At 39.6% G+C, this 19,733-nt stretch overlaps 1 protein-coding gene across 1 annotated transcript in view; it reads right to left on the reverse strand.

Annotated features, from left to right (window-relative positions):
- Nucleotides 1–527: 527 nt before the first annotated feature.
- Nucleotides 528–19,733, reverse strand: part of ZNF292 (zinc finger protein 292) — a 54,079-nt gene continuing 34,873 nt past the window's right edge. Inside the window, exons 5-8 of the mRNA XM_050316632.1 lie at nt 19,526–19,728; nt 16,618–16,754; nt 13,869–14,010; nt 528–12,133 (exon numbers count right to left, since the gene is read on the reverse strand). Coding sequence (XP_050172589.1) covers nt 4,961–12,133; nt 13,869–14,010; nt 16,618–16,754; nt 19,526–19,728 — 7,655 coding nt within the window. The 3' untranslated portion in view covers nt 528–4,960. The remainder of the gene's footprint in view (nt 12,134–13,868; nt 14,011–16,617; nt 16,755–19,525; nt 19,729–19,733) is intronic.

Consider the following 19,733-nt stretch of genomic DNA (forward strand, 5'->3'; position numbering starts at 1 on the left):
CACAGAATGTGGCTCATGACAGAAATTCCACTTGGAAAGTCTCTTGCAGCTACTGGACAAACCCACCAAAGAATACATGAAGCAAAACCACTGCCCATGAGCACTGAGAAACTGTGACTTCCACAGTTTGAGTAACTGATAGCAAAATCCAAGATCGTCTTGGCCCTTTTGGGCCCTCATACATAATGTTTTTAAAACAAAGGCAACACTATGAAAGAAAAAAGTGTTTCTAAAATGTCTGGGTTTTAATTATTGAGGATATATTTTAAGACAGCACATTAATGAAAAAGTATTTATTAATTGCTTTTAAAGTAAGGTTTATTTGGGAAAAAATGAAGAGAAGCAAACACAGTTTAGACAACACAGGTTTCTGATAAAATTTGTGCATTAGCTGCTCCCTAATAAAAAAGTATATAAAGTCAGCGCTTGAAGGGTTTTAAAGCATCCCCTAAAGCTCTGTGGCTGGTCAGAGATTCCCACTTAGACCAAAAATTTTTCCATAAAACAAGAACTCTCATTCTTTGGAATGTATGTTCAAAGTTTTATTTTTACTTCTATCTTCCAACAGCCATGAAATGATAAATAAATTCCAAAATCAGCATGTTTTGAGTCTTGGAGGATACTTCAGTTCTGACAAAGCCAGTACCTTACATGAGAAATATTCTGAAAATTTATTACAGACCAACTTTGTGTAACCAACTCACTCACAGCAAACTGCCAAGTAGCCTTCACATCATGCACTGAAAAATTTGAGTATTTGACAGTGCAACTCATAAAAAAGGAAGGGAGCGTCACACAAGGCAGCTCTGTCAGATTTTACTGAACCTCAGAGAACAGAAACTCATCTCTTTCTGAATCCTTGTTCTTGGCCATCATTTGGTCTTTTACTGGCTCCTTCCCTTCCACAGCCCTTTTCCTGCCTTTATATATGCCTTTGTTCTCCAGTTTAGGTTTCACTCATCCATACATCCCTGAAGCATTTGCTGTTACATTTTTTTGGTTCAAATGAGTTTACAGGCTTGGCCCCTAAACTTCTGAGTCACTCAAATAGACATGTTAAAAAATTTAATTCAAGTGCTATGTTCCACAAGGATATAAGCAATTGATAAGAAACTTATCTGAGCCCATACAGTAATGGACAAAAACCCATGATCACTCCATGCACATTCATACAAAAATATTTACCTCATTCATATTCCAAAACATCAAAAGATCCATGTCTTACATAAACTTTCATTTTCTTTAAAATCCGAGTAAGCTCCTTGCCTTGGGATAGAACAGATTTGAAAAAAAGACACAGAAAAATATTTCCCTATTTGCTGATAGTTTATTCCCTCTACTTACTTCTCCAGTACCAGTGGCCTTGTTTCCCACTCCTTTAATAGTATCACCTTCTCCATGCCAAGGCTCCAGCCAGAGCTGAGCACGAGCTTCTCCAGCTCAGAGGACCTACACCTCAGGGTAGCATGTCCCTGCCCGCACAGGTGGGAGCCATAACCAACTCTTTGGCACAGAAACTCACTGAAACAACCAGCCAACTACTTTTCCCCACCTGATTCAACAATTGGTTCCAGTGTTACTTGTGCAAGCATTGTTCACTTGCTATGCAAGAGCCATAGACTTGACATCCCAGTGCAATCCACAGTTCCCCCATCCTGCTCAGAAGCACCACCTGAAACATGTGACAATAAACCCACTACTCTTATTTACACTGAATTAGGGATCCGAAAAGAGTAGATTTCTTTATGAACACAGTTAACCAAGGAGAGGCTGACTGTGACTTTCAATCACAAAACAGTCTGTTCTCTGCATCCAGCCAGACTCCTCGATTTGGTTGCTTCCCCATCAGCACCAACTTCTGTTTTAGTCATTCCTGATGGCGACAAGGCGTTAAAAGAAAGAGCCTTTGCTTGAATGTCATCCCCCACTCCGGTTCACAGGTGACAAGTCTGGAAGACAGAGACAGAGGAAAAAAAAAGGCAAGGCAGAAGACAGAGAGGGACTGAGCAGCAGGGCCAGCAGCACCTTTGGGTGTGGGGGCACCCTACAGGCTGAGGTGCTGCTGGTAGAGCTGCCTTGGCCACTCTGGAGCCCCATCCTGTCCAGCAGCCCCAGGGGCAGGGTATAGCTCCAGGCTCCAGAGAAACCATCCCTTCAGGCACCCTGCCACTGCTACAGTGGGAGGTTTCCTACATCACCCAAGGTAAAACATCCAAATGCAAATACCATTTTTATTTCCTCGGGAGCCTTTCTAGGTGGCACTACCAAACCTGAGTGCCCTCTGCAGTCTGTGACATCTTAAACCAGACCCTGCCTTTGGTCCCCCACTTAAAGTTCAAAACACTTTATTTTAAAAAAGGAAAAAAACAACCCTAGCTTACCTGTGTCAGTACCCACCTAAAAGGGTCAGGGAAGGCACTGATTGTATTGGTACAGCACCTACTTTAACTGGATTGGGATGAGACAGTATTAAATATTTCATTCTCAGAAATTCAGACCCTACATTCAGATCCAAACCAGAAATTACCTTCTGGATATTTATGACATTGGAATTTTTTGTCTTTTTTTTTTTTTTTTAATAGCATTTTGGTATATCACTGTGTAGTAAATAGTTGTATGGTATTCTCAGTTCAAGAACTGCAAATGATGTGGAATTTATCATCAAGAATGTCAATGCTGAAGCTATTCAACTCACACAACACAAAAATTCTTCTAAAGACTAACAGTTGCGAGGTCTGTTGACAGTGACTGCAGTGGCTAAGTACAGCTGAAAACAAGAGATTTCAGGTGGTATTTGTGATCCACTCCAGAGGATCTCTGCTCTCTTCTCCCCTGAAGAAGCTCCCTCTACAATCACCATGACTGGTATCCAAGAGCAGCTCCATCCAGGGGGACCACGAGGCCTCTAGTAGGTAGAACATGGCACTGTGTGCTTGTAACTATTATAACAAACTCTCCTAGAGTTAAAATGCAAGGATTTGTTTTGGTTTTATCATTCTCAGGCAACACCTTTGATTTACTAACTTGGCAGAACTGTCAAGTCTAGTCACCTGGGAGGGATCAAAAGCGAGAGGAGCCAAGGGGCTCTGTTCAAATGGAAGCACGGGCTGTCTGTGAAGGTAGGCAATTTAGCACCACGAAGTAAACCAAGGGCGATGCCCAAATTGAACTGCTGTTGCCTTCCTGCCGTTTCATACATAATCCTCACTCTTGCAACAAGTCATTTCAATTGGTTGTAGGAATGTGCCCTCTGGACTGATATTCAGGAAAACTGTCAAAGATTCCAGGTGAATAGCTTAAGAGCAATCAAGTGTAGCATTTAATACAAAGCTTTAAATGGCAAGACAAGTTTATAGAAAAAAAAATCCAGCCAATCTCACCCAAGTTAAAGACTATTTTATATTACTGAAGGTAGGTCACATCCAATAACGAGAATAATCCAGGAAAAATTTTTTGGTACCACACAATCCAGCTGGCTTGTCCCATCTGAGTCAAGATAATCACACGTGAAAACCAACACTGAAGATTCCTGGGTACTGACAGCTCCCACCAACACATTCACACTTTTGGTTACTCAACAAACTGGATACCTGTCATTTCAGTTAGCAGCATACAGAGGAATTGCTCCAATCCCGGGCACTACAAGCAGCACCGCTTCTGAGGCTCGTTCCAGTGTGGAAAAGAGAGGTTGTGAGAGTGGTGCCAGGTACAGTCAGCAAGAGGCAGAAGAGCGCAAAGGGAGCCCATGCCATCAATAGAGCACAACCACTGAGTTTATCTGTAAGATCAGAATATCACTTCCCTTTCAGAAAGTGTCTTGTTTATTTAGCTTTTAATGGTATGGCATAAGGACTCGTGTATTTTATGGATAGATACCAAACTGGTATTATCAAAATAAACCATCTGTTTTATAAACCCACTATTTACAAAAACGGTTTCTGAAGTTTTTTTGTTTTGTTTTGTTTTTTTAACAAAAATTAAACTATACACCAATCTAAGTTACAGAAACAAAAATAACCTTTATAAGATCACATGTATAAAACAAGAAATGAAATGTGTTTTTATTTAAGGCAATACTGGGCTACTTCACAAATCACCACCTCAAATATATACACTGCTCCACACTACTAATTTTCTATCACATTCACAACGGATTCTTTAATACCAAATATTGTTTTAAATCTCCAATGTAGCAAACTATTTTTATTCACATTTCCATTTTTATTATGGAATCATAAATGCTTTGTATCCAATTAAAAGCAATGAAAAATGTAGCTATAAGAAAACTATTATATTTATGTGTTAACTACATATGAATATCATCCATAGATACTGGATGTCAAAATTTACAAAAATGAGAGTGTGTCAGTACATTTAACCTATGAAATGTGATCTTATCCAGCTCCTCTTCTGTAAATAAATGCTTTATGCAAAATAAACTGGATATGACAGACTTAGCTAGCTTTAGTTCAAAAGTTCTTAATTTAAAATGATTGAAGGACAGTTTTAAAAACTTGCTCACTTAGTTACAAATTAAAATTCCGAATATAAATGTGTCATTTAATAGTTTAGACTTACAGACTGCTGGTGGCAGCAAATGATTTACAATAATAAATATATACAAAAAAACTGTATCTACAAATAAAGAAAACTGTTATACATGAGAAGTAACCTGGTGAAAGATAACAATCACAGACAACTCACAAAGATTTAGTTCATGGAAAGGACAATCTGATAGAAAGTTGAGGTCTTGATAAAGTATTTACAGAACTGAAGCAATTACTCTGTTCTTCAAGTCCCATAGGGATAAAAACAAATAAGACATTTACATGACTCATGTCATGTTTTTTGCTAGATTAAATCACTTCAAAATAAAAGAGCTCCACAGTTACTAGCATGCTTGATGGCTTCCTATTCAAAATAAATTCTATTACAGGTCACGGTTAAACACATTAGGTTTTCAGTACTTTGATTCCCCTTCCTCAATACCCAAAACAATTACTTTTGCAGCTATAACTTCTGGATTATCCTCCCAACGTCCTTCAAGCCTTCTCAAACTGACAACAGGTTTCATTTCCTGAAGTTGCTTCAACAGACGCTCAGTGCAGTCTTTAAGAGTCTTGTCTAAAACTATCTTTACATTATCACCACATGGAAGCTGTGATGGGTTGGCAAACAGTACAAGGGTTTCAGTTTCAGAACATGACCAAGTGACATCACTTGCTACGGGGGTCTTCTCACTGGATTTCCGTGAGTTTGAATGGGATCCTTTTTTGGTTCCGCCACTGTGGTAGTCTCTTTCAGTGTTTTTCTTTTGCTTCACAGCAGACTCTTCAAGGAACTTGAGGAATGACACTTCAAAACCCATCGGCTTAAACGAGCTCCAGTCAAAGGCCGCAGGCTGCTCCTCGGCCGTTTGAATGGCAACAGCAGTCTCTTCCTCCCTGTGCGTGCCACTCACATCAACAGGCAGTGCTTCCTCAGTTTTTTCAGCTCTCTTTCTCTTATTCTGAGATACATTTTTTTCTTTATTTGCTCTTTTCAGGTTGTTTGATTTTTGCTTCTCTGAGGAGCAGGAGCTGGTCTCCTGCAAGTCACTATTTACACTGGAAGAGATTTTTGCTTGATTTTCAGTAGTTGAGCAATCCTCATTAATTAGTTTAGTAATGAATAGTTCTGTTAGTTCATCCACTTCATCCTTTTCGCCTTTTTCAGTTTCCTTTTGTGGTAAGGTAGTTGTGCTTGAATCATTATTGCTCACTATCAAACTCGGTTCAGGCTCTTTCACATCAGTTTTTTTATCAGTTTCCTCTTGCTCACAAGTGGCTTCCTTTACTTGGGAGACAGACTGCGTTTTAGATACAATAAGAAGATCTCTGTGTTGGGAAGTAAATGCTTTGGACAGCTTATGACATTTATAATGCCTTATTATGTTACTTTCACTTGTAACTACAGATGAACATCCCTTTATCATACATGGATACTGAGTCATGAACTTGCTTGTACATTCCGACAAGGCATCGTCTCTAGACTTTATTAAATACACATACTTGCCACGTTTTAGTGAATAAGACTGATTTTCTTCAACATCTATTTCTTTTGAGTCTTTATTTTCCAAGGGCACGTTTTTCTTTCGTTTTGTTTTCGATGACAGCCTGTTACCTTCTTTTCCCGATCTGTTTTTGAGTCCTCTCTGTTTAGACTTCAATGGTTTCTCCTGATTTGCTTTGCTTGAAATGTTTTCCTGGCCTGGTGTCAGTCTCCTGGGTCTTATTAGATGATCTTTATGCCTGTCATTATGTTTGTTAAAAATATGCCTCAAGAGGTTAGACCTAGTAGCATAAATACGGTCACAGCCTTCACAGTCACACTTGAATACACCGTCATCTTCTACTTTGTTTGGCCTTATCTTAACACCGTGATCTGTCTCAAGATGCACTACGTAGTTAAGATACTCTGTAAACGAAGCCTTACACTGAGACTGGTCACAAAAAAACCTTCCCACCTCTAGGGCTGATTTCATGTTTCCAATCTGCTCTGGGGTCATGTTGTGAAGCTTCACGTAATGTTGTATCAAGCTGGTAACTTCCTGAAAGATGCGGGAGCAGTCACTCACCTCACACCTGAACTCTCTGATGGCAGGTTTGGTTTCCACCTCCTCTCGTTCCTCTTTACCTTGCTCAATCTCCTCCTCCACTTCAGCAGAGAAGGCAGGAAGGTCTGATTTGTGCACAGCTTGGTAGTGAAGGATTAGGTTTTGTTGTATCGTAAAAGCCGCAAAGCAGCCCTGATGGACACAGCGGTATGGTCTGTAAGGGCTGTACCTTGTGGGAAACTCCAGAGACTTTGTTACAGGCTTCCTACCATTTCTCTCCTCTTTCTCCTTTCTGTGCTTCCTAACCTTGCGTGCTTTGGGTTGTGCGTCTGTGCTACCAAAAGAGGCTGCATTATGCTGCTCGAGTGGAATGGAAACCACTTGGGGAGGTTTTTCCAGTCTTTCAGGAATCTTATTTTCTGGTAGAAATTTTTCCGAGACTTCAACAGGCTCTACAACTTCCTTTATCTGAGCTTCTTTGACCAATGGAGCTGCAGTTTTGTTTTCTGTTACTAGTGTCTGCACAGTTTTTATTTCAACCGGTTGTGGGGCTGTGTTTACAGTTTCATTTTGAGATCTTCTGCCATAAGGCCTTTTAATTTTTAATTTTACCATCTCCTCTGTTGTAAAATGATGTACAAGCTGGCAGTGTGCTCGGAGATTAGAGTTTCTTGTGAAAGTTTTTGGACAGGAGGCTACAACACATTTGAATGGGGCATACTTCAACTGATGTTTCTTGATTTCTAGTATCATTTCTGCAGTGTACTGATGAATCTTGCCATAGTGTTTAAATAATGCATCTTTTGTCATAGCACTGTAATTGCAGCCAGGATTCTGACATACAAAAGGTTTATTAACTCTATCACTAAACTGAATGTTACTTGCCTCTGGAGATATCTGGATGAGGGGCTTATGTTCAATTGATCCAGTCGGGACTGCTGGTGCTACCGCGTCTGCTGGAGGACACTGGGAAACAGTCTCAGAGATGTGAACGGGAGAATCATCTTCCAGCTTCATTTTTTGCAAGCCCTCCAAAATTTCCAGCATTTTGGTATCATCCTTTTGAGATGTCTCAGACTGAGCAGAGCTACCCTTTGCAGCAGTGACATTCCCAGTGTGCCCAGAAAACTGCGTAGGAGTGGGCAGTTTTACACTGGGTGCAGAATTTTCTGAGGAAGCCTGTGCATTATTTACTCGCGAGTTCTGTCCTGAATCAGCAGTGGTATCCTGAATTTCAGTTTTCACCTCAAGTATCTGTGAATTCATAGCAGTTTTAATTATTTCCAAGGTTTTTTCAAAGTTCTGCATAACACTGTCTTTTGTAATCTGTTCCCCCGAATTTGCTCGCACACAAGAATTTACAGTCATCATTTGGGAATCCCCATTTTCAGTTTTTACTGTTAAAGGGGGCAGCGCTCTATGAGCCTCGAGATTTGTTTTGAAATTCTCTTTGATACTGGCCATAAATAACTGATTGTCAACATTGAGTTTTTGTGTGAGATTTTCCACCACCGCTTGAGAGCCACAATTTCCAAGCAAGTTAGACTGAAAACCTTCTCCCTGTATTTGCATGTTTCCTTCAGTACTTTTGGTTAGAAGTCCCAACACTGTTGCATTATTTACTGCTACCTTCTGTGATATACTGGGCACAAGCAGAGGTGTAGTTGTTTTTCTCTTCCTCTTTGAAGAACTGGTTCCCTTCTTATTCAAGTCGCTTGATCCTGAATTCTTGGGCCTACTTATAACTGAAACTCGTGAACTGTTCCCTGCAAAGTTTTGTGCTGCTGCAACAGTATTAGAAAATGAGCTAGGACACAAGCCGTTTTCAATGGTCTTTAGCATTAAGTCCTCTGTTGCAAAACCAGGCAAACTCTTGCATTCGTTTAGTGGAGGCATTTTGGCACTGAGGGTCCTGTTTTGGTCTGTTAGCAGGGTATTGGGGTTACAGACTGTCTGCAGCAGAGGGGACGTGGCTGAGTTGGGAAGAACAGCTGCATTTATCTGGGTCGTACCAGAAACACAACTCGTCGTCACTATGCGTGGAAGTACTTCTGTGTTATCAAAGGTACTCGGGATGCCTGCACTTTCCAAGGCTTGCTTTATAATTTGATTTCCTTCCTCATTCCCACTGGTATTAGTCCCACTGGCTCGTGGAAACATAGTCTGCAGTAAGGCTGTGGAACGATTTTCAGCTGCAAGTAACTGGAGGAATGATGGATCTTTAAAACACGTTTCTGGATTGAAGGCAGACTCCTGGGGTTGCTGCAAGTTTAATGAATTTGAAGAAAGAATCATACTGGCAAGCAAAGATTGTCCATTAGCCTGCAGGGCTTCTGGAGAAATCTCTGATCCTTCAAGAGGCTTACAATAAGACCTCTTAGATAAGTGACCACCAAGTGATCTAGGATTAGTGAAAACTCTGAAGCACCTGCTACAGATAAATTTGCCATCTCTAATTATTGCTGGCCACTTTGCCCGCTTGTTATGTTTTGGCTTCCTTTCTTTCCCATTTGGGCCCTGGCCACGATCTTTTTTCACCTTTTCTGAAGCTGGATGTTGAGAACTAGTTTCACTGAAGTTATTTTCATTACTCAATCGTGAGGGAAATATTTGATCAACACTTTCCTCTTTTGGGAAAGCAGAACTAGTGTTTCCTTCTAGTTGCAATGAAAAGCTATTTGTGTTATTTTCCAGTTGTGAGAAGACCGAATTTGGAGGATTCTCTGCTGATGAAGGAAAGAGAGACATCGGACCATTTTCTGCAGGCAAAGGAAGAAAAGGATCTGAACTGCCATCAATATTCAGAGGCATAACTGTTTTTGCCAGATCATCCAACTGGGAAGGTAAGGTTGCACCAGAAAGATTTTCCATTTGTGAACATAAAACACTCTCAGGCTCACTTTTAATACGAGTAGACAAACTTGGATTTATGACACTTTCCACTCCAGGCAACATAGGGTTGGCCAAATTTTCCAGGTGGGTTGGGAAAAGAGTACTTGAGACATGCTGTACTTGACTGGAACAGCTGGGATTCAAATTTGATTTGTTCTGTGCAGTAAAAGCAGCACCACTGAGATTGCCCACTTGCGACGGCGTAAGATACACAATCTTCCCATCATTCGGCACATTTTGCAGACTGCTGGATTTTCGTGGTCTCTTATTTTTACGCTGCATTTTAAAAGCAGCATATTCATCAGGGTGTGCTGCCTTCATATGTTTGCCAATGCTCTGTGACGAGTTGTATGTTCGAGTACAACCTTCAACCTGACAATTAAATTTCTGAACTGGGGTTGCTGGTAACACAGGTGGAACTAGAGAGCTATTTATGTTAGGCTGTGATGGAATCAAGGTAATACTTTCTAAAGTTTTTAAAGGCAAGTTATACAGATTAGCTGCAGCTTTAATACTGTCTTCAATTTCAAGTTTGGAAATGGGTAGACTGTTTCGATATCCTGTCTGATTCTGCATACTGAATGGATTTACAACGCTCACTTGTCTTTCTAAGCTTTTTGATTCAAGGGTTTCTGGTTTTAGTGTGTCTGAGGTCACAGAAACAGTTTGAATATTCTGAGTCTGACTGAGACAGTCTTCTTCCTTTCTCTCTTGGAAAACTGGAAGACAAGAGTCAACCGAGGGGCACAACTGCTGGACTCCAGGTTTAGTAGTATCTACTTTACTGGTAATAGCAGCCAATTTACCTCTTTTTGCAAAATTATCTCGGATCTTTTGGTTAACAACAGACAGCTTCATGCTGCTTGCTGGAGCTGTCACTTCTGTTTTCACTGAGCCCACAGGAGACTGCTCCGAACCAGCACTAGGCAGGGAATCCCCTTGCTGCAGTATACTTGCCGGTGAATTTACACTTTCATTCCCTACTGGCTCTGCTTTGATTTGGTTCCAAACAATGTTTTCTCCTTCAGTGGAACTACTTCGGTCATCAGCTGGAGGAGACGTCATTTCCTCTTTAACAGTAACTCCGTTGGTGTTTTCATTGGCTTTAGAAGGTTGACTAAGATCAGGCTGATTATTTTGGTTTTCAGTCTGCTGCTCTTTCTCAGGCTGCTTGCTGTGATCCTCAACATGCTTTTCCAATTCATTCTGTGAACGGTATACCTTTCCACAGCCTGTGACTTTGCAGGTATAGGTATTATAGTGTTGTGCTTCATGATCATAAAGTAAATAGGCTTCAGAAAACACTCTGCCACATTTAGGAAACATACACTTAGCTCTGAAGACTTGATGCTCTCTTCTGTGTGTCAGTAGCTCAGCATAACTGTTAAAACCAGCCTTACATTTCATCTGTATGCAGATATAAGGCTTGCTGCCACAGTGCATTTGTAAATGATCATTCAGGTGAGTAACACTTACAAAATGTCGTCTACAGTACTGGCAAATCACTTTTTTGCTTTGCATTTCAAGAAAACGTTTAGCTTCTTCATTATCTTTATGCCCCTTTGCGTGTGCTATTAGATTTTTAAAATATTTAAAACCTTTTTTACAAAACGTTACAGGGCATGTGAATTCATTAACAGGGAGTGGCTTTGGAACTGGCACTATCTCTGGTATGTAAGGTTTATCTCTGTCATCATTTTCATCATCTGAGCCATCATTATCGTTAAACACAATGAAGTCTGTTGAATAGAGACTGTTCTTCTTAATGGGTCGCTGCTCCTGTTTGGATACAGAATTAGTTTTCTGATTCTCGTTGGCAGTTGCAATTTTAGGAGGTCTTCCCAGTCTTCTCAGTGGTTTCATAGCAGCCAATCTCTCTTTGCTGGATTTTTTAACATGCAAAGTTACATGGGGAACAAAGTTTTCTTTAGAATTAAAATTTTGGGCACAAATAGGGCAACTGTAAATTCCATCTTTATAATGTTTTTGTGCATGTCTAACTATTCTATGACCTAGGAATTCTTTGTCACATAACACACAATACTGCATATAAGCTTGCCAGTTCCTAAATCTAGCTGATATGAACCCCCTCTCTCTGAGTTTTTTGATTTCTCTCTTTTTCTGCTTTTCATCTCCGATACCCCTAAGAAGGCTTGTAGCTTCATCAAGGCCAGCAAGCCCATTCACAGAAGTTTCTTTATTCTCTTCCTGGCAATCCTCAACCTTCTCATAAACTTCACTATCATTTAGCTCATCTATTGAGGACACGATGGATGCCTCCTCTCCCATAAGTGCCAGACACTGACGCTTTAGAGTTTTCCAGTCCCAGAACTCTGGATCAAAAGGCCACTGAGTTTTCAGCACAAGCAAGAGCTCACAGCGCAAAGAATTTGGTATTGGAAGATTCTCTTCATCATACTTCTGGTCGGGCTGATTATATAGCATTTCAACAGCATAATATGCATCCACAGTGGGCTCAAGAAGAAATTCACTCAGTTGACAAGCACGTTTAACTTCCAAATCATCCGGAAGTAAGCAGGAGATGGTCTTGCAAATAGATATCTTGACATCTGCATTTTCACTGGATTCCAAGCGCAGTGCTTTCACACATAGTTCAATGCAGGTTGCAAGTCCAGCACCATCGATCTGTAAAATCAAGACTAATTTTAGTAAGTCAGCTTATCATAACCCTTTCTATACTTGTAAGTGAAAGATGTCATTATTCAATTCTAAGTGTCAGAAAAAATACATCTGGAGTTCACAGTAATACCTTTTACTTTAAGAAACTTAGTGGTTTGTCCTTTGATGCTATTCCTTAGGTTGTATAATTTGTCTTCGTGCTACAACAAAAATGTGGAAGTGCGCATACAAATAAAATACAAATTATTTGTATGTTCTGCCTAGTTTGAGGGCTTTAAGACTGTATGTTAGAGGTATTAAGTTTATATTAGAGCAACACTGAGCCTTTTCATTAAACAAAGCCTGTCAGTTGAGTCACAGTTATTGCAGACGAGCTTCTATGAAGCTGTGTATTATCTATCAACACTGTGTAGAATTCAAATGGTTAAAAGTGCTACAGTTAAAGAAAAACACAATCTTCAGAAAGATCTATAATTTGTAAATCACTTAAAGTAAAAAGGTTTATTTTTATTTTTAAAGATTATGACACTTCAACTGACCTCAACTGAACACATGGCTTCAGTCCAACAGAAAGCACTAAATATAGTTAAGCATAGTTAAATGTTCCATCATTTGAATGTTCCAAAGGTCATGTGGTCTTTTCTCATTCATACCTTCAGGCAACATAATTTACGTTTACATCGGCTTTCCAAACTTTTTATGCTGCCAGGGCTGCACAGAGAGGCTGTGGTATACATGAGAATAAAGTCCAGCGAATTTATGAATGCACCAGTCTACTACCTAAGTGGTCTCCAATTTCTGCCATCAGTGAAATGATCCACTACTCACTGGAAAAAAATCAATATGGCATGGAGCGGACGGAGCTCTTAATATCTTAAGACTCCGTGAAAGTTATTTTGCTCCCCCCCGCCCCCCTGCCAATTCCAATTTATTTCAGATCTTTGGTAAAAAATAATCCTTAAGATCAGGAGATCATGATTAGCAGTACCAGAACACTGCAAAAGGAAAACTGGAATTTTAATTCTTAGAATTAATATCCTGACTTACAGAAATCTCCCAACTAAAAAGCTTTGTAAGAGCTCAATTTAGCTATCAACATTAAATATTGCAACTACTAAGGAAATTAAGAAAATTAGAAGGTGAGGTTAGCTGAGATAGATGAACAGAGTTTTAATACAACATTGGATCTAAGTCCACAAAAGGCAAATATTTAATTTGTTAAAATAAGCAATTCATAAGGGTTTCTTTTTCCTGGTTTCTTTTTTCTTTTTAAGCCTTTTTGTAATTTTACTTTTCTTACATATTAATATACACTCTTCATTTTCTTTCTTCATAAGCTCTCCATTTTCTGTAATTTTTGAAATACAGAAAATAATGACAAGGAATGTCAGGGCCTGCTTACAGAAAATACCTCATGCAGAGGACACGGACAATAGTAGAGGCTAATAGCCTCACCTTTAGTGTTTCCTTCCTCCCAGTTGTTGGCATCCAGCTTTTCTGTTTATTGCCCCTGCCTCCCACCCCCACTTTCTTCCAAAGGAACAAAGAAGCTTTAGTGATTCAAAATGAACCAACTTTTAATGTAGAAGGAAGTTGCTACAGCCTTTTTTCTAAAACCAATTAGGATTGCCCCAAGGTTGATGCTATACAGCAAGACAGGCTATCCAAGAAGCTTTCATAAATTTTCCTGATTACAGTTCTATTAAAAGTGCCAAAAATATTCTTTTAGGAGTATCCTTACCTCTGAATTAATTACTTTAATCAGGAAGAAAATGTGATAAACAGTCTTAGTTAACACAGACAGTTGACGACATCTCTCTAGATACACTTGAATAGAAGGCTCTACCCTTTGCTGCAGTTTACTCCAGAAAAGAGTCAGTTCCCTAGAACAAGAGAACAATATTTCAGGGCCAGCAATGTAACCACTGATCTGATCACAAGAAATGCAAGCCTGAGGACAGTTTCCATTTTGTCTTTGGGAAAGGAAAAAATCTGAATTTATTCAAACATTACCTTAGAGAGAAAGGCTTTTATTAAAATACTCATGTTATTAGTATCTAAATTTCCAAATTATGACAATGACTCAGTTCCAGAAGGTCAGTTCAAAATAAAACCAGTATTACCATACCTTATGCTACATAATTTACAGACTCATGATGTAGTCTTAAAAGAAAAAAAAAAGAAAAAAAAAGAGGTCTCACACAGTAGTTTACTCTGACTGGAACTGTATGCTTCTGAACTTTTACTAATTACTAACTGCTTGTCGTGGTTTTGCCCTGGCTCAATTTACTTTTATACCCCTCATACAATTACTATTAGTTGAGAGAAGGTTTATGCAGACAAAAAGAGACTGAATTAAAAAAAAGTATGAGTATTTATTATTAACAAGCTAACACTAAAGAATTATATTTACAACAATTCTACTTAAGTAAAAGGTATTATGTATTTACAGAAGATACTTCTCCCCCCACCTGTCTTTATATCAGTCCAAGGAGGAGAAGCAGTTCTTTTCTGTTCTCAGAATTCCAGCTCTCTCTCTCTCTAGTAACTCTGCAGCACTTTCGTCGCAGTTGGAACTTCTTTATCTCTCTCTCATTCTGTGTTGGCCTCCAGGGCTGGGCCTACCCCCCTCCTGGGTTAAAACCGAAGGCTGAGGGTTACCCAGGTCCTGAAGGGTCTCCTTCCATAGACTTGCAAGGGGACACTTGCTTACTATGGATCTTCTTCCACAGGGTTACAGGGGATAATGGTTTAAGAGTTTACCCCTGTTTCCCTATGGAGGTCCCTCCCCATGGGAGAACAGTCCTTGATTGACTTCTCGGCATGGGTCTAGTCTGGATCCCTTACTCGGATCCCAATATCCCACCTGAACCATTTTCTGCTCCAGCGTAGGTCCTCTCAGGGTCACAAATCTCCAGCACCAGCAGCACGGATCCCACACATGGATCCCAACATCCCTACCCGAACCATTTCTCTGTTCCAGCGTAGGTCGTCATCCCCCTCAGGGTTATAAATCTTCAACAGGATTCTGCCTCATCTGAGCCGCTTTTACTCCAGCATAAGGCTTTCTCTCTGTTAAAGTCACAAATCTCTGGTGCATCCACAAGTTCCTCTGTGAGCCGCACGGGGGGTCTCTTCACCCCAACAAACTTTTACAGGTGGCAGGGTTTTATTTTTCAGTCTTTACCCTGCTGAAGGGAGAGAGAGCGAAAGGGAGAAGAACAGCAGCTCTCCCCCCTTCGAACTTTTCTTCTCTCTCCTGTGACTGTAGCTTTGACCTTGAAAATCCTGTTATCTCATGGCTGGAATTCTTCTGCAGCGGTTTCTCGTCTAAGCAGTTCGTCTTTTAAACCTTTTTTTTTCTTCACTCTCTCACAAGAGAGAAGAGAGGCTTCAGTGCTGCACCTGCCCCCACCCCCGGCCCAAGCCGGGGAGGAGGGGGCCTTGGCCCTCCTCGGGCCCGTTACTCTTCTACATGGCTGCTGCTCCTAATTTCAACTGCGCCACCAACCTTCTCTTCCGTTTTCTTAAAGATGTAATTAGCAAAGGCGTCACTGAACTTTTTGATTGGTTTTTTTGTCCGGAAATCACCTGGACAAAACCATCCTCAGCCCCAGGGATGGGCTGGTGGGCAAAACCACGACACTGCTACAGAAGATTGTCTTTTCTCTGTGGTAGATGCATTTTTTTTTCTCAAGCTGCTCCGCTTTAAGAGCTGAATCTGACTGTGATTTGGTGAGAAATTACCCCCCAACACCAAACAGTAATTATCATCTACATTATCTCACTACTTCATTCCTCCTAAGGTGCAAATAGCCAAGAATTCCTAGCACCTTGTGGAATGGTGCCTAACCTTTAGCAGAATCTCTTAAAGCAAATCCTGCATTAGCAGTTTTCTCCTCCTGCTGCACATAAAAAGATGCACAAACAAAGCTAATTCTTCATGAATTGTACAGGTTTGCAAGTTAGCAGATGGAAATTCAGACTCTAACAGCTGAAATATCTGCCAACAAAGACCAGTTATTTACTCCCACATTAAAGAAAGCAAGCCCTAAACAACAAGTATCTTCATCTAGCTTATTACTGTGGTTATAAACGTAGTAAAGAGCTCCTTCTTTATTAAAAGTGCATTAGAAAAAGAAACACTGTGTTATTACAGAAGGACAGATGGGAACAGTACTTACCCATTAAATGTTGACATAATGTCGACTAGTTGCCTGCAGATATTAAACTCCTTATTTCTACAGAAAAATTATTAACCAGTTATTGGTATTTCACTCATCACATGTTTGGCCTTCAAGTTCTCATAATGAAAGGTAATCTTGCAAAATCCTTTTTTCTTTTTCAGCTGTCCAAGAGCCTTATCTCCTTCCTGTTTAGCTCACAGATTTTATCAGCTGAAGAAAGTTCACTTATGGATTATGTATCAGCTCTAACTTTCCCAGACTAAATTTTTGTTCCAATAGACAAAAAACAAGATTCAAACTCACCAGGCACAGTACATCTCCCCTTGCTGCAGCTGGCGAGACAGAAAGGCTGCACATAAAATTAGAGCACTTTTTTCATCTCCATCAGATTCTAGGTTACAGATCATTTCTAGAGCATCTTTGCAATCTACTTCTGCAATCTAGATAACAGGAAAGAAAAGAACAAGACTAAGAAAGTGTTTTCACATTTTCAGTCATCTGAGCCTTTGCAAAATGACTAATTTAAAACTTGGTGAATATTTAGATAAACTTAAAAACCAAATCAGTACATTTCTAGACAGAGTGTCAAAACTGACTATGCCACCAGAAAAGTTGTTTTATTAAAATGAATATAAACTTGTTTCTACTGTCCCAGTAACCTAAGAATTTTGAAGTACATTAATTATTAATATATATTACATTAATATTATAATTATGATAAGCAGATTTATAGTTTTAAATTGCAGCCTAATACAGAAATAAAACTACCTGAAATTCCAACTCAGTTTACTTGATGTTAGTACTTCTTTAATACTACAGGTGGGTGATCTGAGGTTTAACACAAATGTTCCAGTATTTTTAAGAAAAAAATCAAAGATACGAAGGAAAAGGAAAGCTGTACATTAAGAAGCAGGTCAACTGAATGCTTTTCTAGAAGAACACTGCAGTCTCTAGAATATAATTTGTTTGTTTAAGATCTCAGTTTCATGGTAGATCAAAGGAAAAACCACAGTTGCCCACTATTACTAGAGACAGCTGTATCAGTACTGAATCAGCGCAATTGTTATAAGAACTACTGTCTAATTTGATTCTCAGCAGACTGGCCTGATTACATCAATCAGTGCACCTGGCAGGACGTGCTAGTATTCATTCTTTAACACCAGCAGCTAAAGAATAGTTTGACCATGGCCAGCACCTCTGTTGGAATTCTCTCTTGAGAAATCACAGGACCACCCAAAGCAAGAACCAGAAGTGCCCACCCAAACACCCAGGTGGTTCAGTGCTCTGGATAATGTGGCAGCACAGCTGCACTGGGCACCGTGGTGTCCAGCTACTGCTCCAGCAATCAAACTACAATGTTGAATAGTACAACTCCTCATTTTTACCTCTAAATTGACACTTTGGGAATACACTCATAACCTTTCACCGAACATCATTTGAGGTTTAATAACCTCAAAGTCATCTTCTAAAGAAAACTGCATTTCTTAAGATGGAACGGCATAACTGTAATAGCAATTTAGGCTGAAGATCTGCTTTGCTCAGTGCCCCGTCTCAGACAGGGACTATCAATTAAAAGCTTAGAGAAGAATATAGCAAACTGAATTTACAAGAAAGGAATTTTTTTCAAGAAAAGCTTTACCAGCCTCTCAGACTTCCTAAGGGACCTAGTTTCCAACAAAGGTCCATGTAGGTCCATCCATCAAGTCTGTCAGTTTAGCATTTCACATACTGCAGATCTGAATTCTTCACATTATTGAAGCAAACTATTAGACTAACCCAAGCTGAAAATGAGCTTAAATGCTACTTTTCTGCCTAATGGATATAAAATTTTCCCCACCACTAATATACATTTTTACAGTTCATTTTTTTTACCATTTTCTCACTGTTCTCATACTACAAAATGACTGTCCTTCTCAGTTCATAAGTCCACCTTGACATGTTAAAGCATATCTGCCTTCTCTCGGTAATACATGATCTTTCCAGAATGGTTAGTCATACTGGAAACATCGCTGCAAGCTGAAGCTGCAAATCTAAGCAATCCAAAGATTAGAAATATCTGAATTAGGTTCTCTGATGATGCAGTCTGAACTTAGCTGTACATTATGGCACCCAAAGAAACAAGGCTACCCCATTCCTTTTGGGGATTCACAGTTCATTCACTGAACGGTGAACCCACTCTGCTCTGGGAGCACAGTGGGGCTGAGTAATGAAGGGAGTGTATCTGCAGGCTCATAAATTCCAAGTCCCATTGAATGTCCTCAGAAAACAAGGATAAGACTTCACAGCCCTATCACAGCAACTCCTGAGCCTGTTCTGGCAGGGTTTGCAGCAGTTAGAGCTGGGAGAGCAAGACAGATCCAGTCCTACTGAGCATCTGAAGAACATGCTCAGTGAGAAGCTGTCATCTTGGAATTTAGTCTGTATCTTGGGTAGGAAACTTTTTCAGCTCCAATCATGGCATAGCTTTCATCTCTTTATGATCAACTGCAATATGCTTAACGCTTTTTATTAACATAAAAAGACAGCAATAACAAAAAGACAGTAGAGATACAGACAGACAAGAAAAGTGACAATTGCAGTTAATTATCCTTTAGGAAGGAAAAAAAGCTCAGCTAAAACTTTGGGATGGGATGAGAAATGAAGATGCCACCTGAAAGAATGTAAAAGAGCAAAGCTGTCATCTCCTCTTTGACTTTTGAATTTAAATTAGAAGGATTTATATTACAAACCAGATAAAGTATCTGATTTCACCTTCAATCGCACCCAGGAATTTGGGTCAAAAGAGGTTACATTTATTCTCTGAACTGCAAGTAGCATCTAAAGGGCCTCATTCTATGTATTAGACACACAAAAAGCTATAGCTAAAATAGTAAGAACGGGAAAACCATTATCTTCATCTTACTAATGCGATCTGAGGCAGAGTTTTAAAATACTTCAAGCCAAATCCAAAAAGTTGTGGCAGAGAAATGCCTACAAGCAGAAAATGCCTATTAGCAAACTAATATTAACACTTCCACAAGTGTTTTGAGTCATGACGACTAAGCTTAGAAGTGACTTAAATGAAAAGAAAAAAACAAAATACCAAAAATATTTTTAGATCATATTTTAAGAGAAAAACCTCTTCTACAGAAAACAAGCCTATGAATAGTGACTTTATTATCATTACAGAGATGAGCCTAAAAAAAAAAAATTCTTCATTTTTTTTACTTACTTCTTCCATTAGCTTTTCATTTGGTGATCCTGAACAAAGACAGACCAGGTAGGTTTGTTTGAAATTGCCTTTTGCACTGATTTCTGGATGGTCAGAGCAGAGTTTTGCCAGGGCAGTAGCTTGCGTTAATTGCTTTGTTTTCATTAGGTGCTTAATACGCATATCCAGCAGGACAGGGCCTTCAGACACTAAAAATTCATTCACTTAA

This window comes from Myiozetetes cayanensis, unplaced genomic scaffold (genome assembly GCF_022539395.1).
Source record: "Myiozetetes cayanensis isolate MyiCay16 unplaced genomic scaffold, myiCay2020 scf2-11, whole genome shotgun sequence".
NCBI lineage: Eukaryota > Metazoa > Chordata > Aves > Passeriformes > Tyrannidae > Myiozetetes > Myiozetetes cayanensis.